Here is a 22641-nt window from a genome sequence, read left to right as displayed (position 1 = left end):
AAAAAGAGACAAATGCAGTCATGATATTAGAATTGATCCTGGGGTCTGGCCACAACCGTAGGGACCTAGTTTCTGCGTCACAGCTTGGAAACAGTTGAGATCCCCACCCCATAACCATACATAAAATTGCTGGGCATGAAAAATTGAATACAGATATATATGCTACAAGGATTGGCCTTGGGGTCTGGCATATTCCCTTGGATCTCATTTGGAGAATATTCTGCCATGATTGCTTAGATATCAAGGTGAGCGATACAGGCCCTATGGGCCTCTTGTTTATATATTGCCGGGGCAGAGGAGACCGGGTATTCATATTAGTACTAATAATCGTTTAATTCAGCAATATAATCAAATCATACCATTTTACTGAACCCGGTAATATATAAATTATGTAAATCTAATAGCGCACGTATCTTGATGACCCCGAAAATACGCCGTGGGCCTTCACAACAGTTATCCGTTGGAGGGCCTGATGGCAAAATCAAACTAACCAGTCACTTATCCCTTCCTTTCGCATAAACCACTGTATAATCATAGAAACACAAAGTAAACTCTCTCCGATAAATGCCCATTAACATATTAAACTAAGTTCATCTGTGTTCAAACTCAGACAAAGATACTAGCAAGCTTAATAGTTTTAGATATTTATTCATAACATAAACAGCGCTAGCATTTCTGTCGATTCCATTTCAGCTTAACCGGCTATCCGAAAGAATACATGCACCGTGCTAACTGCTAAGGCAGTTATTTTCTCCTTTGAATACTGCCCACCTGCAATAATGATTCCGTAACGTACTCCTTGCGCTATCTTTTGACCATTTTGCAACTTTTCGTTTCGTAGCTGACACACTACAACACTTTTCTTTCGCTTACTTCACACGGCCAGTCATTTTGTTTACAAAGAAATGGTGTGTTATGCGCATGCGCTAGTAGAGGGAAATCCCTGAACGAAACATTGTCAGACAGGCAGAAATACCGATGATTTTCTTAGATTTAATCATTTTTATGAATCTATTTCAGCCAAATCCGATCGTTATTTTCCATAAGGAGTCTCACTTGATATGTTTATGTAGTATTTGAAAAAAAGACGAAAAATAAAGTTACTTCACCGTGATGCCCCTTTAAATGTTGGCTTTATGTTTTATAACTTTTGAATTAAGCTGTCATCAAGTCAATAAGATGTTAATTAACATTTTAATATTGACCAATTCAAGAAAATAAACTTTATATTCACCTCTTTTTTCTTTAACATGAAACATTTTTCTTATTTAAATATAAACCACTTTGTATATGTACAATGCACATAAATATTATGATCTTTTCTAGAAACATTTTATGGGTACTTCTTTATAAAATGTGTATAAGCACCAATCAAAATGTTTTAAAAAGTTTTTGAATTTCCTATGTGGGAATAACACCATAGCCCCTTGGGCACACCCAGTTCAACCGTTTCAAACAGAAGAGCCTGAAAAAACACAAAAGGTTTTGATCTGAGGCTGACCTCAGGAATATTTGACATGTGCATGTTGAGGTGTCCAGATGTGCTTGACCAAAACTGAATTCTTTTCAAGGAAACACAACAAGAGGCCCAATGGGCCTGAATCGCTCACCTGGTATTAATCTCACAAATAATCTTTAAAGTGGACTAAAATACAGCTACAGACAGAATATCAGTGTTTGACTCAGACGACTGTGACCTTGAATGTCTAACAAGGACATAAGGTTGAACAGAGTTTACAGTCGTCCAACCAAGCATACTTCTGGCAAAATATCATTACCCTGGACCTTTTGGTTTAAAATACAGAACAAGACATTTAAAGATTTAAACATATATTGACCACTGTGACCTTGCATATGGGCAAAGGTCATTCATTTGAAAAAAACTATTACTCCTTAATCCCAGCATGTTAATGGGCAAATATCATCACCCTTAGCCTTTTGCTTATTGAGAGGAGGTCGTTTAAATGTTTTAAACATATTTGACCCCTGTGACCTTGAAAATGGGTGAAGGTCATTTGTTTGAACAAACTTGGTAACCCTTCATCCCAGCATGTTACTAGCCAAATAACATTATCCTTTCCCTCTTGGGTATTCAGAAGAAGTTGTTTAAAGGTTTTATACATATTTGACCCCTGTGACCTTGAAAATGGGTGAAGGTCATTTGTTTGAAAAAACTTGGTAGCCCTTCATTTCAGCATGTTATTGGCCAAATATCATCACCCTAGGCCTTTTGGTTATTCAGAAGAAGCCGTTCAAAGATTTTAAACATATTTGACCCATGTGACCTTGAAAATAGGTAAAGGTCATTTGTTTGAACAAACTTGGTAGCTCTTCATCCAAGCATGTCACTGGCCAAATATCATCCCCCTAGGCCTCTTGGTTCTTCAAAAGAAGTCGTTCAAAGATTTTAACATATTTGACCCCTGTGAACTTGAAAATAGGTGAAGGTCATTTGTTTGAACAAACTTGGTAGCTCTTCATCCAAGCATGTCACTGGCCAAATATCATCACCCTAGGCCTCTTCATTCTTCACAAGAAGTCGTTCAAAGATTTTAACATATTTGACCCCTGTGACCTTGAAAATAGATGAAGGTCATTCATTTGAACAAACTTGGTAGCCCTTGATTCCAGGATGCTACTGGCCAAATATCATCATCCAAGGCTGTTTGGTTATTGAGAAGAAGTTGTTTTAAAGGTTTTAAACATATTTGACCCCTGTGACCTTGGAAATGGGAGAAGGTCATTTCTTTGAACAAACTTGGTAGCCCTTCATCCCAGCATGTTAATGGCCAAATATCATCACCCTAGGCCTCTTGGTTCTTCACAAGAAGTCGTTCAAAGATTTTAAACATATTTGACCCATGTGACCTTGAAAATAGGTAAAGGTCATTTGTTTGAACAAACTTGTTAGCCCTTGATTCCAGGATGCTACTGGCCAAATATCATCATCCTAGGCCTTTTGGTTACTGAAAAGAAGTTGTTTAAGTAAAAAGGTGGCGCCGGACTGACGGACGACAGACGCCGCACCATAGCAGAAGCTCACTTGCCCTTCGGTCAGGTGAGCTAACAACATATCATGATTATTTAGCCTACCAAGTTTCGAAGAAATCCGTCACACAATGTAGGAGGATATCTCCGGACAAAAAATCAAATACTGAAATGAACAAAGGGCAATAACTTTTGGAAAAATTGTTAAATCAAAATTCTTTTAAGGGAGACACAACTTCATATCATGATTATAATGTATACCAAGTTTCAAAGAGATGGTCAAAAAATGTAGGAGGAGAGTGCCAGACAAACAAAAGTTTACGCCGGATGGACGGACAACCCCATACCATAATACTTCTGTCAAATTTGACGGGCATATGAAAATAGGAATTATTTTCCCCAATTAAATCCATATTGTCCTTGTTAGACCCCATATGAACATCCATGCCAAATATTAGGACAATAACACATGATCCGACTGAACTGTACACCACTGAAGAAATATACCCAAACTTTAACCGGACAGACGGAGACGCTATACTATAATACCCCCGTCAAATTTCGACGGGCGTATAAAAAATCAAACATCCAGAGGGACCAGTACTGGTAAGAAGTTACTGGCCATTCACAAAAGTAACTTTTCTTTTTCAAAGGATCAGACAAAGACAAAAAAACTTGCCGGTCTGAGGCTCTCTGACATCAGAACACAAAAGTAGCAGGTCTCTGTTCAAGGGTACAACCACCAAAATATCACTTGTTTTTCAAGTGACCACAATCACTGATCTGAGCCTTTCTGTTCGTCAGATCAGAGTAACAAGGTCATTGGTTTCTGTTCTAAAAGAAGGAACAGGAGTTGCAGAGAGATTATACCAAGGACAGATGGTTGAATTTGTTAGTAAAGCTTATAAAGTATTCCTTGGTACTGATGATAGACTGAAATCTTTTTGCAGCTTCTGAAGTTAGGAAAAACACACACTTGTAAATACTTCAGTTGTTTAAATCTTCACCAAATATTGCAAACATCCTATTCTGGTTGTTTTGGCAGAATCAACAATGATGTAAACTGGCTATGTTCACGGTTTAATGCCTTCCGAATCTATACACTTGGCAATAGTGTTTAGTTGAATATTGGATGTCCCTTCATAAATAGCTCCTACAATACAAAAACAGGAAACAGTACCATTACAGTATATAACATTAATAACAGCAATATCATATACATATATACTATTACATATATAGAAATACAATTAGTCTTCACCGACATCCTTAATAACCATTGCTCCCATAAAATGGAGTTATCATCTCATAACCTTACCATAGAGTGTGACAAATTTCTACACACATATGGACTTATGTATGCACATTTTCCACGACTGAGACACACATGTGATCTCACCAGCAGAAGACGTTAGCCAAGATTTTATGAAAAATGTATTGAGCCGAACACACATTAATGTTACATTTGTATGAACATTAAATTGGTATCCACTATTCAATGCAATATGCTATAATGATAAGGAACAGTTCTATTTGTATTTTGGTCAGGTTTTAGGTAATAACTCCAGTTGAGCACACATATCTAGAATAGATGGCTGCACCAGTATATTAATCAAAGATGGCTGCACCAGTATATTAACCAAAGATGGCTGCACCAGTATATTAATCAAAGATGACTGCACCAGTGTATTAATCAAAGATGGCTGCACCAGTATATTAACCAAAGATGGCTGCACCAGTATATTAATCAAAGATGACTGCACCAGCGTATTAATCAAAGATGGCTGCACCAGTATATTAAACAAAGATGGCTGCACCAGTATATTAATCAAAGATGGTTGCACCAGTATATTAATCAAAGATGGCTGCACCAGTATATAAATCAAAGATGGCTGCACCAGTATAGTAATCAAAGATGGCTGCACCAGTATATTAATCAAAGATGACTGCACCAGTATATTAATCAAAGATGGCTGCACCAGTATAGTAATCAAAGATGGCTGCACCAGTATATTAATCCATCTATTCTATTTACATGTGCTCAACTGGATTTATCACCTCATAACCTGACCAAAATATGAAAGTGTTCCTCAAAGATAGTTAAAGACATTCTGCTATAACATGTAGCAGCTGTAATATGCTGACTAGGAGAACGATACTACAGGCTGATATAATGGATATATAACTACCATATATTAATGTATACCAGGAAACTTTTGTCAAATATTCAGCCTTCCATGGTAAAATCCATGTTTTCCCAGTATTAATTGACGCCCATAAAAAGTAATAACTATATAAGATATTCCCTCTTTTGACTAGAGATTTGTTTTTGTGAACAAAAACGTATGTCTCCCCTTCAACGGTTTAAAAGTTTCACCTTGACCTACACCTTTAAATGTTTGAAATAATCAGACATTTTTATCTTTGTCCTTTGGCCACAGTGACCTAATGATACTACATTGCACATCATCTGTGATGCTGTTATACTGCAAATTTCATCAAGATAAATTCCAATATGTCTCCCTTTATTCAAAGGGGAGACACAACAAACTTGCCCTCATTGCAAAGGGCAAAAAAGACGAAAATTAAATTGTGGCGAAAATTTCCTGGTAGACAGTATCAGGTTGAGGAGACAAAAATTCTTGTATAAAAGATCCAAAATTTATTGTAAATTTTTAGTTTTTAGCTCACCTGGTCCGAAGGACCAAGGCCTAGGTGAGCTTATGCCATACCGCAGCGTCCGTCGTCTGTCAACTTTACACTACTAGTCATGAACCACTGAGCAGATTTTAACAAAATTTGGTGTGGAGCATCCTTGGGTGAAGAAGAACCAATTTTGTATAAATGGTGGGTCTGTCCCCCCAGGGGCCTGAGGGGCGGGGCCCAATAGGGGAAATGTAGCAAATGATTCTTTAAAATCCTTCTTCTGGAGGAATGGAAGGATTTGTTCCATATTTGGTCTGAAGCATCCTTGGGTGAAAGGGAACCAATTTTGTATAAACCGTGGATCTGGCCCCCCAGGGGCCTGAGGGGCGGGGCCCAATAGGGGAAATGTAGCAAATGATTCTTTAAAATCCTTCTTCTTCTGTAGGAATGAAAGGATTTGGTCCATATTTTGTGAGGAGCATCCTTGGGTAGTCGGAAACCAATTTTGTATAAACCATGGGTCTGGCTCACAAGGGGCCTGAGGGGCAGGACCCAATAGGAGAAACATAGCAAATTATTCTTTAAAATCATTCTTCTTCTGTAGGAATAAAAGGCTTTGGTCCATATTTGGTCAGGAGGATCCTTGGGTAGTCGGAAGCCAATTTTGTAAAAACCATGGGTCTGGCTCACCATGGGCCTGAGGGGCAGGACCCAATAGGAGAAACATTGCAAATTATTCTTTAAAATCATTCTTCTTCTGTAGGAATAAAAGGCTTTGGTCCATATTTGAAATGAAGCAACCTTGGGGGAAGGCTAAAAAAGTTTGTATAAATGGTGGGTCTGGCCCCCCTGGGGGCTGAGGGGCGGGGCCCAATAGGAGAAACATTGCAAATTATTCTTTAAAATCATTCTTCTTCTGTAGGCATGAAAGGATTTGGTCCATGTTTGGTGAGGAGCATCATTGGGTAGTCGGGAACCAATTTTGTATAAACCATGGGTCTGGCTCACCAAGGGCCTGAGGGGAGAGGCCTAAGGGGAGGGGCCTGAGGGGAGCGGCCTGAGGGGCGGGGCCCAATAGGAGAAACATAGCAAATTATTCTTTAAAATCCTTCTTCTTCTGTAGGAATGAAAGGATTTGGTCCATATTTGGTCAGAAGCAACCTTTGGGGAAGGCGAACAAAGTTTGTATAAATGGTGGGTCTGGCCCCCCTGGGGGCTGAGGGGCGGGGCCAAATAGGGGAAATATAGCAAATTATTCTTTAAAATCCTTCTTCTTCTGTAGGAATGAAAGGATTTGGTCCATATTTGGTCAGAAGCAACCTTGGGGGAAGGCTAACAAAGTTTGTATAAATGGTGGGTCTGGCCCCCCTGGGGGCTGAGGGGCGGGGCCAATTAGGGGAAATATAGCAACTTATTCTTTAAAATCCTTCTTCTTCTGTAGGAATGGAAGGATTTGTCCATATTTGGTCTGAAGCATCATTGGGTGAAAGGGAACCAATTTTGTATAAATGGTGGGTCTGGCCTCCCTGGGGGCTGAGGGGCGGGGCCAATTAGGGGAAATATAGCAAATCATTCTTTAAAATCCTTCTTCTTCTGAAGGAATGGAAGGATTTGTCCATATTTGGTCTGAAGCATCATTGGGTGAAAGGGAACCAATTTTGTATAAATGGTGGGTCTGGGCCCCCTGGGGGCTGAGGGGCGGGGCAAAATAGGGGAAATATAGCAAATAATTCTTTAAAATCCTTCTTCTTCTGTAGGAATGGAAGGATTTGTCCATATTTGGTCTGAAGCATCATTGGGTGAAAGGGAACCAATTTTGTATAAATGGTGGGTCTGGGCCCCCTGGGGGCTGAGGGGCGGGGCCCAATAGGAAAAATAGAGGTAAAACCTTTAAAATCCTTCTCCGACCATCAGGATTAAGGGATTTTATCCGTATTTAGTGTGGAGCATCCTTGGGTGACGGTGACTCAATTTTGTATAATTGGTGGGTATGACCACCGTAGGGGCATAGGGTGGGGCTCTGTTTGTTCTCTATATCTCAAGGACTGGATGGATCTTTCTGAAATTTCATATGTACTAACATCACCTACCATGGAGTGCTATATCTTTACTTTATACCAATTACTTTAATTATATTCAGGTGAGCGATACAGGCCCTCTGGGCCTCTTGTTTAGATTTTTTACTTGCATTTCCCCAATTTACTTCTATGTTATCAGTACAATACCGACTTACTGACACTAGCTTTTCCAGCGATGTGGTATAACCCAGGGACCCGCTCACTACTTCAACAACATCAAGCATGGTCAGTAGTTGGATGGCTGACTGCCCGCAAGCTACATACCTATTACAGAAAAAACTATAAAAGACCTCTCACCTATTTTACAGTCTCTGTAGTACTTCTCTATAGGGTAGTCCTTGGTGTAGCCCACACCTCCCATCCACTCCAGACATTTTGTGGTTGTCAATGCTGCAACCTGTATGTTCAAATAAAAACACTGAAGTTATCATGTCAGATTATCAAGACAAATTAAGTCAGTCTGTAAACATACCTGATATTATTTCTAAAAGTTTTAACAATTATTGTTAAATGATTTAACAACTCAAAATATGTCATAGTAAAGGGTTATTTTGTCTCTAGGGGGTATATACATGTAAAGCATGCATAATCCCCCAAATGGTAATTTAAACAAGTTGGCAAGTATGTACCACTGATTCACATGATGTAGAGTATACCTCAGATGCATAGTACTTTGCCATAGCTGCCTCCTTGATGAACGGTTCACCCGCTTCTTTCTTCCGAGCAGCATTGTAAATGAGCAGCCGACAAGCCTCAATCTGAGTGGCAACGTGAGCTATTTGATGCTGCATGGCCTGTGTTTAATACAAAACAAATATATGTAATCACATTGTTTTTGTACCCTTTGTCCAAACAGCACATCATTACTATCTGATGAAATTGATTAAAAACATATACTCTGAAAATTCTTTTAAATCTAAAATTTCGAACTCAGGGATAGAAAATCTCAACAGAAAAGTTGACATCCTGCACAGAATAACTAATGACAGATTATTTTCTCACATTTGCACAGTATCAAAATACCATTTCTCAAGAGTTTTTTTTTATCTGTACAAAAACTGATAAATATATATACCACTCCAAACTGTCACAGAAATGTCTCTGGGTAAAACATGAGATAGGTCTGTCACAGGTGTAAAAAGAGACATTGTCTGTTGGATAAGATTTTGAACTTGACATCAAACACTGAAAAAGAACTTGACAAGTTTAGTTCAAAATATATACCTTCATGACATCTGTGATCTTCTTTGACTCAATTCTTCAGATTATAACCGAATTGTGTAACAAATGTAAAACAAAATAATAATGTTTTGACGACTGTAAAAAATGTCTTGATATACCTGAAAATCCCAGATACGTTTGCCAAACTGCTTTCTCTCCTGTGTGTATGGTATAGTTGCATTGAAGCAACCTTCAGCTAATCCTAACATCTGCAGATATAAAAGCAAAATGGGACACATCTAATGAAGCAGATATACTTAATAAACATTCCAAAGCAATCTCTCCAATTTCATTTTTTTCTGTCCTTAAAACAAACTGATTACAATATGGCGAAGTATTGCAAGCATTCAGTCTCAAATGTACAAAGGGCCATAACTCTGAAAAGAGGGGCACGAGATCAGAGTTCAGTGATTGTAGATGAGAGTATATGAGATCTATGTGGCCTGGACAAAGCGAGTTGAATGAAGGGCAATAACTCTGTATATGGTATGGTTTGACAATGGTACATGTATATGATATGGTAAAAAGTGATTTATGGGGATCAAAGGCCCTCAAAATTTGGTGTAGAGCAAAGATGCTCTACACCAAATTTGGAGTAAAGTGGACTCAATTTTGTATAAATTGAGGATGTGGTCAACTAGGGGCAGAGGGGGAAATAAATAGAGAAATTGATGTAAATCTTTAAAATTCTACTACTTCTGTACAAATGGAGGTATTTTTACCAAATTTTGTCTAAAACATCCTTGGGCAAGGGGAATTCAATTTTGTATAAACTGAGGGTATGGATCCCCCTGAGGCAGAGGGATGGGCTCATTAGAGAGAACAGTTAAAATGTTTAAAATTCTTCTTCTTTTGTATGAATGAAGAAATTCAATCTAAATATAGCGTAAAGCATCCTTTGGCAAAGAGGACTGAGTTTTGATAATGGAGGATGTGGCCTCCCTGGGGGCAGAGGGGTTGGGCCCTTAAGGCAAACATAGGGGAAAATGTTTAAAACCCTTCTCCTTTTGTATGAATGGAAGGATTTTAACCAAATTTGGTGTAGTGCATCCTTGGGTAAAAGGGACTTAATTTTGAACAAATGGAGGATGTGGCCCCCGGGGGCAAAGGGGCTTGGCCCTAATAGAGGAAATTTAGATAAAGCACATAAAGTCCTTCTCATTTTGTACAAATATAGTGATTTTAACCAAATTTGTTCTAGAACATCCTTGGGCAAGAGGAAGTCACTTTTATTAAACGAAGGGTATGGCTCCCCTTTGTGGCAGAGGGGCGGGGCCTATAAGGGGGAACATAGGTGAAAACGTTTAAAATCCTTCTCCTTGCTGTTTGAATAGAGGAATTGGGACCACATTCAGTGTAGAGCATCCTTGGGTAAAGGGGACTTAATTTTGAATAAATGGAGAATGCGGCCCCCTTGGGGCAGAGGGGCTTGGCCCTAATAAAGGAAATTTAGGTAAAACATTTAAAGTTCTTCTCATTCTGTACAAATAGAGGGATTTTAACCAAATTTTGTCTAGATCATCCTTGGGCAAAGGAAGTCACTTGGTATAAACCAAGGGTGTGGTATTAGTATTGACTCTTGGGTCTGGCCCCACCGCTAGGGACTTAACTTCTGGGCCATAACTTTGAAACGGTTGAGATCCCCATCCGATAACCATATATACATTTGATAGGCATAGACATATAAATACAGTCATGGTAATATAATTTACCAAGGGGTCTGGCCCTACCCCTTGGAACTTCTTTCCCTAGACATTATTTTTAAACGGTTCAGATCCCTACCCCATAGCCATATATACCATTGCAGGACATATTGATCCAATTGAGCGATTCAGGCCTTCTGGGCCTCTTGTTTTGATTACACTTTGCTAGTGAACATTAAGCCATAGGACATACCTGTGATCCAATTCCTATACGCCCTTCATTGAGAATGTCAATGGCATATTTATAACCATGTCCAACTTCTCCCAACACATTGGTGGCAGGGACCTGAAACAGCAAATGATAGAAAAGAATTGAATTGTGAAAATAGGAACCTGTGTAGAAAGAGACAAAACAAATTCTAACAAAATGTAGTATTTAACACCTCATTATCTTGGCTTGATCCGTAAAATTATGAGATCTGACAAAAGTTGCCAATGGAGTTGGGTGTTGAATTTCAATTTTTAATCATACTACCTTTGTCTATTAACAATGAAAAGTTACAAGATATATAACTTTGTACACAGCAACTTGAATACAATTGTGTCAAGATTTCAATGTTTTCAGTAAAAACTTAATTCAGAGAATCTTTTTGACTCTCCAAAATGAGCTGGACTCCTGTGTTTGAAAGGATCAGTCTATCTCATGTGTTTTAACCCTTGTAAACACAAGAGAAAATGTTTAATATTTGGCTTCTGATAATGGTAAACGTTACGGGTCAACTGAAAGTCCTGATCTTTTATAAACATTGTAAGAAAGCTGAAGTTTATATCTACATATGACTTTGTTTCAATTATATTTCTCACATAGAACAGTTGTTGGATTAAGCTGTGCTACATGTAAAAGATTCTGTAATATCATACTTACCTTGACATTATCAAAATGTACAGGACATGTACTTGAAGCTCGTATTCCAAGCTTGTCCTCTTTCTTTCCGATAGACAGTCCCTGGGTGTCTCTGTCTACCAGGAAAGTTGTGATTCCTTTGTAACCCTAAAGTAAAAATTATGATAATATACATACATATATTTGTAAAGTTCCCTATCTAATTTGCAAAATTACTCTAAGGCACAAATAATTGTATTCCTACAATGGCAGTTATAAATACAATAGATCAAAAAAGGCATACAAATCAGCATTTTACATCAGGTAAAAAGACATTTATCACCATGTGCATACAAATATAAAGATATATAGGGTGGTGTGTGCATGACGTCTGCGCGAAAGAGCCTAAATGCAGACGTAAAAAGATGGGTCTTTATATCCTTGACTTTAGCCAGAGTTTTTGACTTGCTGGTAGATGGTAGGCTATTAAACATTTACTTATCATTTGAACAATGTGTTAAACCCTGAAAAACTTACCTAACACAGGGACCATTTATCTTATCCTAAAACATATGCTTATTGTTGGAGTGATGTATGAAATATCTTATCATTGATGCATGTATACGTATCTAGCCATGAAACATCTACTTATCCTGATATGTTTTCTTATCGTTTCGACAATGTGTGTAACAGTGAAACTTTCATATATACTGTATATATCTATCTATAGTGGATCTGTCATTAGTTTCCATTCATATTAGATTTATGATACAAGTTTCGGATTTTTCATGTTTGCGAGCCTCTGGCGAATATTTTACACTTGATCGCCTCTGAAACGATGAAAATTGCGTCCGCTTCACAATGACGTGGCTTCACATTGATTGTTCCTATTCGATTGTGACATCATTTCCAGAGTGATATTACACACGTTACATTAACTAGTGTTGGGAATCGGTTGAGATTTCAACATCGATGATCAGATATAATCAGTTAGTGTCAACCGATTCATTTTCGATAATTAATCGGTTAGCCTACCGTTACATAATCCTTAGGCCTATTTCCTCCATAGCAGAGTTCGCCACCATTTTGATTTTATACTAGCTTAACTCAGCATAGTTTTGTATCTTTATTTTTTATCATACCATTTCAACATAACAATCAATAAATTTATTAATGAACAGTTATCATTTATATTTTTTGCAATTTATTATGTTTAAATAACATGATTGGCAAGAAGATATAGTTAAGAATAAAATGACATAGAACTCCAGTTCTCTCTTAGTTAAAATGAAAGAACAATCATCAATGTTGACATCTCATAATTGATTGTCAGGAATCGGTTGCCTTTCCGATTATAATCGATCAACGGAACAACACTAACATAAACATAATTTATGTGATTGCTTTATGACACTGCATAACATGGTATTCATATTATAAATAAATATATGGGCAAAGAAGTAATAACGACAGTGCAGACAAAGAAATTTGTCAAATGTTCAGGGCGACCTGCCCCTTTATCAAGACAGGAACATGAAAACTTACATATCATAACATATATAACAGAAAAAATTGTCACCATGAACAATAAACTAGAAATATGTCAGAATGACATGAAAGTCACCCTATCATTCTATATGATAATTTTCTGAAAAATCATTGACCAAGATTTTACTGATATATTTCCACCTGTCAATCAAAACAATGACCATGTGTAAATAAATACACACTGTTCAGGTAGCCATGCCAACACATGGAATTAATAAGAAGGCATGTCGCAAATATAACGTTAGTGTTGACTGACACGTCGAATACGGGGAGATCTGCGCGCTGACACAGTCACCTGGCATAGGCAGAAAAGGAAAATGGAATATCTTCATCTTCATCTATACCTTCCTCCGTTAATATTTTTGTCTTGTGCTGTAGTGCGTTGTTATGTACAGTGGTATTTTTTTTATATTGTTTTGTTATTTGCTATAGGATAAAAACAGGTTAAAAGCAGTGAGTGTTAGTTATGTTGCAGGTTTATTATAGTATGCTATCGTCTGCACAGTACTGTGTGATATGTATTCAGGAAGTCTTTGATGTATATGAGGAAGACGGCTGGTCCCAAACAGATTCCTTGAGGCACTCCATAAGTTCCTTCGGTATTCTGCCGTGTATATGGTCTGGGCCTGTTGCTTTGTGTGGGTTAATGTTATTTAGTAGTTTGTCGACTTCTTGGCATGTTATGTGTATATCTGGCATGGGTGGATGGGGCGATATTCCTTTGTCAGGTATTGTTGTGTTTTGTTCTGATGTGAAGGCTTCTTGGAACTGTTCATTTATTATGTTTGCCTTTGTTTCTGGGTCTGTTGTGAGGTGGTCGTTTTTACGTAGTGCTATGATGTCTGTATTTCTTCTTTTGTGGTTTTGATGATCGAGAAGAGTTTTTTAGGGGTGTACTTGTTCCTTGTGCTGGGGTCTTCAGGTTCTCCCATTGGTAGGTCTGTAATTATCTTCTCATTGTATTGTAGGTACGCGTCGCAGGTTTGTTTTTGCACTTCAGCTTTAACTGTTTTGTATGTGTGGATAAGTTTGTGGTTTGTCCTTGATTTGTGGTGGATGCGTTTAGACTTGTTTGTGAGGCGGCGAAGTGAGTTGTTCCTCCAGGGTAATCTGTGTTTGTATGTTAGTGATTTTATTGGAATGTTTTTTTCTGTAGATGTATGGAGTGTTGTTTTACCCAAACGTCTTCTGTGTTTTGATGTTCTAGGTCCTGAAAGTTGTTATTTAGATTAGTGAGGTCTTTCCTGATGTTGTCCCAGTTTACTTTGTTATATAGGTTAATGTTCCTAGGTGGTTTGCGTGTTTTTTGTAGTCTAATGTCTGCTCCTGTATATATGATGCTGTGATCTGCCTTGCCTATCGGTGGGACTATTTCTTGTTTCTTGTTTTTATTGTCGTCGATGATGTCTAGTAGGCGTTGATGTAGGGATGTGTCTGGTTTGCCTTGTCGTGTTGTTTGACCAATCTTTGTGTGGGAGGTTGAAGTCTCCGCTAATAAATGTTATTGTGTTGTCCTGTTTTCCTATTCTGTTCAGGGATGTTTCGAATTCTGTACGTGAATGTCCTTTGTCTGACAGTGGTGTGTAGTATGCACCTACTATGAAGTTGTGTGAATTTGACATTCTGATGTTGGCCAAAATGGATTTGTTATCTGTTTCTAATATTGTTGTGAGATGTATTTGTTTGTGAGAAGTACTCCACCGTGGCTTTGTCCTTTTGTGTTTGGTGTGCAGTCTTTTCTATATACTGTGTACTGTGTTATTGGAAAGTATTCATATTATGAAGTTGTGCTATTTAGCCATGTCTGTGCTTATGATGATGTACATATAACGATGTTGTTTCACAACAATAAGTTTCAGAAAAGATTCAATCTTATATACGGATAAATCTTAATTTTTTTTGGTCACGAAATACACTTTTCCAGGTAGTTTTCTGATCGTCTGCAAATCCGACTGAATCGGTCATTGATATCGACAGAGTGTGTAAGTGACAGTACCCAAATTGGATCACCAAACCATCATTTTATTAAATCATTGAAAAATTTGAGGAGGAATTATATTCATTTATGGTTGTATCAAAGGAAGAATATCGATGGTGTTCTTACAAACGAAATTAGCACTCGGGGCTCACTCGAGATATTTATAGAACACTCTGAAGTCACCAAAAAGTGATCTAATTTGGATTCTGATCCGATTTGGGTACTGCCTCCTTACGCTTAAAGGCAGTCACTCAAACAGGTCAGATGAGGACCGCCAACAGCCAAATCGCGAGACGTGAAGAACACCAAACAATTGTGTTTCAGCAATTCTCCTTTCAAAAGAAAAGATCGGAATGTATATGGCTTTCAAACTCAAACTTTTATCATTATCGGTTCAATTCGCATTGATGTCGACTTGTAAATTCCTGCCGTTATAGTATCACACAACCTACAGTAGACTCTTTGCGTTTCACAAACAGGCTAACTTCGCCACTTTACCAATGTCATTTTGACACATTCCTACTGTCAAGATTGAAGAGTTCAGCATGATTTTTACCCAAGATCGACATTTTAACCCCAGAGTGATACAATTCTTCGTTATGTTTCCCGATACGTGTTTTTTTTATCAATTCACAATGTAACGTCCTGAAAAGTTGGGCCTACTTTACTCGAGTTTATTTATCCGATTCTATCGTATATATATGACTTAAACTTGCAACTTTTCGTAATTGTTAAATTGGCAATGCAATCAGGGGTTATTCAACGAAATTTAGCCGTTTATTGCTGAGCATATTTCAAAACCTTTCCGAAAATCCTCATTTTTTTTTTTATCATAAATGGTCGCGACCAAGGACTGGTTTTGGATTGTTCTCAAGTATCGTGTACACCCCTTTCTTGACACTTCATCTTTCCTTAAAAAATTGTGCACTATACGCTAATATTTACGGTAGTCATTGGTCAGACATAAAATATCTAAATCAATCAATAGCAATTTATAATATGACAATTTACCCTTCGGGAGCCTCAAAGGTGCCTGATTCATACTCGGAACATCTTTAGGTTGTTTGTAATTCCCGTGTGAAATTTGGAATGCCTTTAAGTTTTATTCTATTCCTGTTTAAAAAGGAAATCAATATCTGAGTTATCAAAGAGCTTGTAATTAGCGCCTGGTATATTCCGACAGAAGCACACACTTAACAGCCCAAGACAAGGTCAAAATCTGGGACTGAAACCAAAATTAATAGTTCCCACTGGGGTTCCCACAGGGGTGACTAAAATTACATAAACAAACAGAAGTTACTTATATAAAATATGCTGTTGTAATTGCATATCCCGTGAGTTATTGCATATATCTATATATAAATATCAATACACTTTTTCTCATGTACTAAAGTACCAATACACTTACAGATGTAGGGTTAGCATTTGCCATGACTAAAAACATGCCAGCATGTTCAGCATTAGTGATCCAGATTTTGGTTCCATTCAGAAGATAGAAGTCTCCTTGTTTCAAGGCAGACATTTTCAAGGCAAATGCATCAGATCCAGATTCTGTCTCGGACAAGCAGAAACTCCCAACCTATAAATGTTTATATGAAAGTTACTTACTGCCTATAAAACAAGAGGCCCATGGGCCTTAACGGTCACCTGATATATTTATACAGAGAGTTGATTTTGTTTTAACATGTACAAAAATATTATTCAAAGTGACAAATAACAATAAAACCACCTTATTCAATATCTAGCATACAAATTTAAGACTACAAAGTATTTGAAACTAGCACCTCTGATTCTAAACAAGAAAAATGAAGAAATTTTAGCACACTGACTCCTTTGGGCCCCACCCTACAGCCCTTGGGGGCAGGGCTGGCTCAAAATTTTCAAAGTATCAAACTGTCAACTCAAGGTTATAATTTCAATCAAGTTATTACCATGTAATATTCAAAGTATCATTTGCCATTATAAACCATAATAAATATTTTTGCCCCCCCTCATTCCCAAGGGGGTAAACGTGAGACCCTAGGGTCATAAACCTTAAGACCCTTCCATCTATGAAGAGTGTTTGATCCTACCATATCTGGGTCTTTGAGAAGATTTTTTTTGAAATTTCAGTCAATTAAACCCTTTTTGGCCCCACCCATCAGCCCTGGGGGTCAGTCAGTGTGCATACCATCAAATCAAACTGCTATCCAATACTGATAATGCTAACCCAAATGAATTACTTCCAATGAAAATTAAACAAATGTTGGTCCAAATGTGATTTCCCTATATAAACTATAGTAAAGTTACCCCCTCCCCAGGGGTAAACGTGAGACCCCAGGGTCATAAAATTCACAATTTTGGTAGAGCACCTTAAGACCCTTCCATCTTTGAAGAGTGTTTTATTCTAACATATCTGGGTCTTGAGAAGTTCTCAAGATTTTTGAAATTCCAGTCAATTCAACCCTTTTTGGCCCCACCCAATAGCCCTGTGGTGTCAGTCAGGGCTCATATGTGCATACCATCAAACTGCTACCCAATACTGATAATGCTAACCCAAATGAACTAGAACACTGACAGGTCAGTAAAGGCCCCGTTTTGTGGCAATATATCCCCCATAATCATCAAGAATGACGCGTTGTTTAATTCCCACAAACATTGCTTCAAAGTGTCATAATGATATATTCACCAGCAAAAAAATACTAAATTTTACCTTGACCTTTGACCGAGTGACCTTGACTTTAAGTCAGTTGACTCTTTGTTAAATTCCGACCAACTTTGCTTCATAAAGTCATAACAAAATGTTCATCAGGGAAAAGATACAAAATTTGACCATGACCTTTGACACAGTGACCTTAACCTATGGTCAATTGACTCCTTGCTTAATTCTGAGAAACATTGCTTCAAAGTGTCATACCAAAATGTTCACCAGTGAAAAGATACAAAATTTAACCTTGACCTTTGACCCAATGACCTTGACATTTGGTCAGGTTGACACCTTGTTTAATTCTGATCAACTTTGCTTCATCATGTCATAACAAAATGTTCACCAGCGAAAAGATACAAAATTGAACCTTGACCTTTGAATCTAATGACCTTAACCTTTGACCTAAACTTTTTACCTCGGTGTCTCTTTGTTTAATTTCAAACACTTTTGCTTCATGTCATAAAATAAAATGCTCATTAGTGAAAGGCTACAAAATTTGACCTTGACCCCTAACCTGATGACTTTGACCTTTGGTCGATTGACTCCTTGTTTAATTCTGAGCATCATTGCTTCAAAGTGTCATACCAAAATGTTCACCAGTGAAAAGATACAAAATTTAACCTTGACCTTTGACCCAATGACCTTGACATTTGGTCAGGTTGACTCCTTGTTTAATTCTGATCAACTTTGCTCCATCGTGTCATAACAAAATGTTCATCAGTGAAAAGATGCAAAATTTGACCTTGACATTTGAACCAAATGACCCTGACCTTTGACCTTGACTTTTTACCTCAATGTGTATTTTTGTGAACTGAACATCTTGACCAAGTTTCATGTACATCGGTCAATAAATACCAAAGTTATCAGCCAGGAACAAAATTTGTGGACGGACAGACAGACAGACAGAGTGATTACTATAGGGCACCCGTATCTCCGATACGGGGCCCTAATTACTTCCAATGAAAATTAAACAAATGTTGGTCCAAATGTGATTTCCCTATATAAACTATATTAAAGTTAGCCCCTCCCCAGGGGTAAACGTAAGACCCCAGGGTCATAAAATTCACAATTTTGGTAGAGCACCTTAAGACCCTTCCATCTATGAAGAGTGTTTGATTCTAACATATCTGGGTCTTGAGAAGAAGATTTTTGAAATTCCAGTCAATTCAACCCTTTTTGGCCCCTCCCATTAGCCCCGGGGGGTCAGTCAGGGCTCATATGTGCATACCATCAAACTGCTACCCAATACTGATAATGCTAACCTAAATTTAATTACTTCCAATGGAAATTAAACAAATGTTGGTCCAAAATGTGATTTCCCTATATAAACTATAGTAAAGTTTACCCCCTCCCCAGGGGGAAACGTGATACCCAAGGGTCAAGAAATTCACAATTTTGGTAAAGCACCTTAAGACCCTTCCATCTATGAAGAGTATTTGATTCTACCATACCTGGGTCTTGAGAAGAAGATTTTTGAAATTTTAGTCATTTTGACCATTTTTGGCCGCGCCCCTCAGGCCCCTGGGGGCCGGAGACCAAACCGGCAACTACTTTTGTTGACCTTTGGCCATGGAAGGTTTCTGCAAAATTTCATTGAAATTGCATTGGTTCAGGGGTTTTGGAGAAGAAGTCAAAAATGTAAATTGTTTACGGACGTATGACGGTTGACGGACGACGGACGACGACGGACAAAAGGCGATCGCAATAGGTCACTTGAGACTTTGTCTCAGGTGACCTAAAAAACCTGTTGAATAGGGTAAGAAAGTTTTTGTACAAAGTGGACAAATTTCTATTGCATATTTATTGCTTATTACTCATTCCTGTCTGACATCTTTGAGTCTTGGATAAAATCTATAAAATGTCTGTAAGATTTACTTAGATATGACAGCTGTTGCTCTCATACACAGTGTCATTGTTGAAAATTCCTATAAAAGAAATGGTTACTACAGCTTTGACATGAAACTCTGAAACAGGAACTCATTCAAGTTATTCTTTTACTTGATCTTTGCATAAAGTTTGATCAAAACCCATCAAGAAACAAAGTCTCTAGAGCAATGACACTGGATTAGAATGGGATGCAATGCACCTTAAAATAGTGGGGGCATAACAATATAATACCACACATGTATCACAGAAAAACAAGTAAACTGTCTCCAAAAGGTTTTTGGCTTTTTATGGGAAAATGTATTGGATTGGGAAATTGGGAAAGACAAAGTCTAAGTTAACATACCTGTACATGTAAAATAATATTGCAAGAATGTTTTGTATAAAGATCATTTACAGGACTTCAGATGACAGTATGCTGTTATTCTGAGGCTACCAGTTTGCATGCATGAACATGTATGTAATTTTCAAGATATATACCAAAGGATATGTGAAATTCTTGTAAATATGTCTTTGTAAACACATTGTAATTGAAGAAAATGGTAGGCTGGTAGTATGAGCAAGAAATGATTTTTTTCATATGAAGGCAACAGCCAGACCTACTTACCATGTCTGTGGCAAGACGAGGAAGGTATTTATCCTTCTGCTCAGAGGTGCCAAGCTTGAGAAGGAGGGAGTTGATGAGGGTATTATGTACGTCACACATAACGCTGACCGATGCGTCCACTTTAGCCAGTTCCTCTATAACCAGATTGGCCATGAAGAAAGACCCGTTGGTACCACCATACTCTGAGGGAATCTCTACACCCATCAACTGACAAACAGCAATTATCATCAATGATTTAAAATCATCAATGACTTAGAAGGGATTTCTAGAATTAACCAATCAGAGCCAATATCGGTTATTAATCAAAATGATTTTATGGTTATCACAAGTAACCATTCAGAAGTATTTATCTTTAGAAACCAATCAATGCACTTACCGTAAGTAACTGATCACTCATCAACATTGTGTACATCAGTGTAATGTATAAAGGTACAGATTTTAACAATATGTTTAAAAACATCCTGGATGTGAAACTTATGAAAATATCCTATTGAGCAAAGCAGGTTCTTAAAATGTGGTAGAAGGATAACATATTCATCACTATCAGACTTCTGTCACTAAATACTGCTACATACCCAACAATCTTAAAATCACAAATTTATAACAGTTTGAATTTATATTTTTTGCTTTAATAATGACAATAATATGTGCAAATCAAAGCTGAAAACAAGTTATTTCAAAATTTACCCCATTTTTAAATAAAGCCTCTATAACAGATTTGTCCATCTGGCTCTCTGCATCCATCTTCCTTACTAGAGGCTGGATGACCTCTCGTGCTACTTTTGCCACTGGAAGATAAAATCCATTTCTAAATTTAAGGACTGAAATACATTTTATGATGGTACATGTATGACGTATCACAGTTCTGTTCAAACCTTTCCATCTGGTAGCAGCTGTTGGAGAATATGTTGAACAGATCTGTGTTGCACATCATCATAAATTATAAAAAGAGTTATTACTTTAAACCCTTATACTTCAGTTCAAAACAGTAAATATTGGTTTTTGTTTTTCTCAAAACATTAACATTCTAAACAACCTGTTTTACCAGATAGAGGAAAAGCCATTTTTGTTGGAACATTCAACACTGTCATGTTTTTGTGGTTTAGTTCCGTCAGGTGACAAACAGACACCATTTGGAAACTTCTGTCTCAGTTTGGATTTGATGTCACATCATGACTGGTCTTGGATTACTCTAACAATGTAACAGAAATACCAATACAGTTTCAGATGAGAAAATATTCACCTGTGAAATGTCTTGCTGTCATTCGTTTATTACGCCATTAATGGTTGGGAGATTTATGTAAGGGCTGAATAAAGTGAATGTTAATATTTGTTGATGCATGTAACAATTTCATTCAATGGTAATTTACCTCTAGTATGCTTTACAATTACCTGCACTAGAGATACAGTACATATTCTTTCTACTATTACAGAAAATCACATGAAAATATTTCGAAGCCTTTTCCTTGATGTCAAGTCAAGTACCAGTTATTTAATTTGAATTTGAATTTTATTTATTTACTTTTATCTGAAACAAATATTTATGAAAAGGTATAGCAGAAGACCAAGAATGTGTTGGTTAAAGCTATTCATTAATTGTTTGATATCACTCCAGATCCTGTAATTACAGTATTTTATTACTAGATAACAATGAAAGCCTTGTTTGAAATACCTAATTAAGCTCACCTGATTCTTTCATCATGGTTTCCTCTGCAGTCAGGAGGTCAACAGGTGGCCTGATTTCCCCTATATCCTGGCCATGTTTGAATTCTGGTGTCAGTGATGTGCATGAAGAGTTGAATTGTTGAGCTCTCAGACATTTTCTTACCCTTGCAGCAGATAAAAGCTGTGGTGTCTTCCTGAGGGTGTGACAAAGACTCCGAAGGGTCTGCATGTGGAATAATGCAAACTATTGTAGTTAATTTAAAAAGTATAACAGGGACTTCACAATAATCAACAAGAAGATTAAAGAACATGTCTTCACTGACACTGATAATACCTCTTCAGCAGCTGGCCTTCTGTTAATTGGTTTGTCATCAATCAAAAAGATTATGTATGGTAGCGACTGGGTACGGAAAATTATCTTAGCAGGACTTCATGTCAATACTAATTAAGTATGTATGGTAATGACTGGCTAAGGAAAACTATATTACAGGACTTCATGTCAATACTAAATTAAGTATGTACATGGTAATGACTGGCTAAGGAAAACTATCTTACAGGACTTCATGTCAATACTAATTTAGTATGTACATGGTAATGACTGGCTAAGGAAAACTATCTAAACAGGACTTCATGTCAATACTAATTAAGTATGTATGGTATTATGACTGGCTAAGGAAAACTATCTAAACAGGACTTCATGTCAATACTAATTAAGTATGTATGGTAATGACTGGCTAAGGAAAACTATCTTACAGGACTTCATGTCAATACTAATTAAGTATGTATGGTAATGACTGGCTAAGGAAAACTATCT

General features: G+C 37.4%; 1 protein-coding gene across 2 annotated transcripts in view; it reads right to left on the bottom strand.

The window, feature by feature from the left end:
* Positions 1-3288: 3288 nt before the first annotated feature.
* LOC110442658 (short/branched chain specific acyl-CoA dehydrogenase, mitochondrial-like) overlaps positions 3289-22641 on the bottom strand; it is a 23058-nt gene continuing 3705 nt past the window's right edge. For both annotated transcript variants that reach the window (XM_021486363.1, XM_021486364.1), the window contains exons 2-11: positions 21849-22050; positions 20850-20950; positions 20163-20369; positions 16394-16564; positions 11502-11627; positions 10830-10922; positions 9053-9142; positions 8369-8506; positions 8010-8109; positions 3289-4141 (exon numbers count right to left, since the gene is read on the bottom strand). In XM_021486363.1, the coding sequence (XP_021342038.1) occupies positions 4062-4141; positions 8010-8109; positions 8369-8506; positions 9053-9142; positions 10830-10922; positions 11502-11627; positions 16394-16564; positions 20163-20369; positions 20850-20950; positions 21849-22050 (1308 nt within the window). In that variant the 3' untranslated portion in view covers positions 3289-4061. The remainder of the gene's footprint in view (positions 4142-8009; positions 8110-8368; positions 8507-9052; positions 9143-10829; positions 10923-11501; positions 11628-16393; positions 16565-20162; positions 20370-20849; positions 20951-21848; positions 22051-22641) is intronic.

The sequence above is a fragment of the Mizuhopecten yessoensis genome, unplaced genomic scaffold, assembly GCF_002113885.1.
Source record: "Mizuhopecten yessoensis strain PY_sf001 unplaced genomic scaffold, ASM211388v2 scaffold716287, whole genome shotgun sequence".
NCBI lineage: Eukaryota > Metazoa > Mollusca > Bivalvia > Pectinida > Pectinidae > Mizuhopecten > Mizuhopecten yessoensis.
Note: the sequence above shows the minus strand (reverse complement) of the source record. Positions and strands in the feature narration are given on the sequence as shown.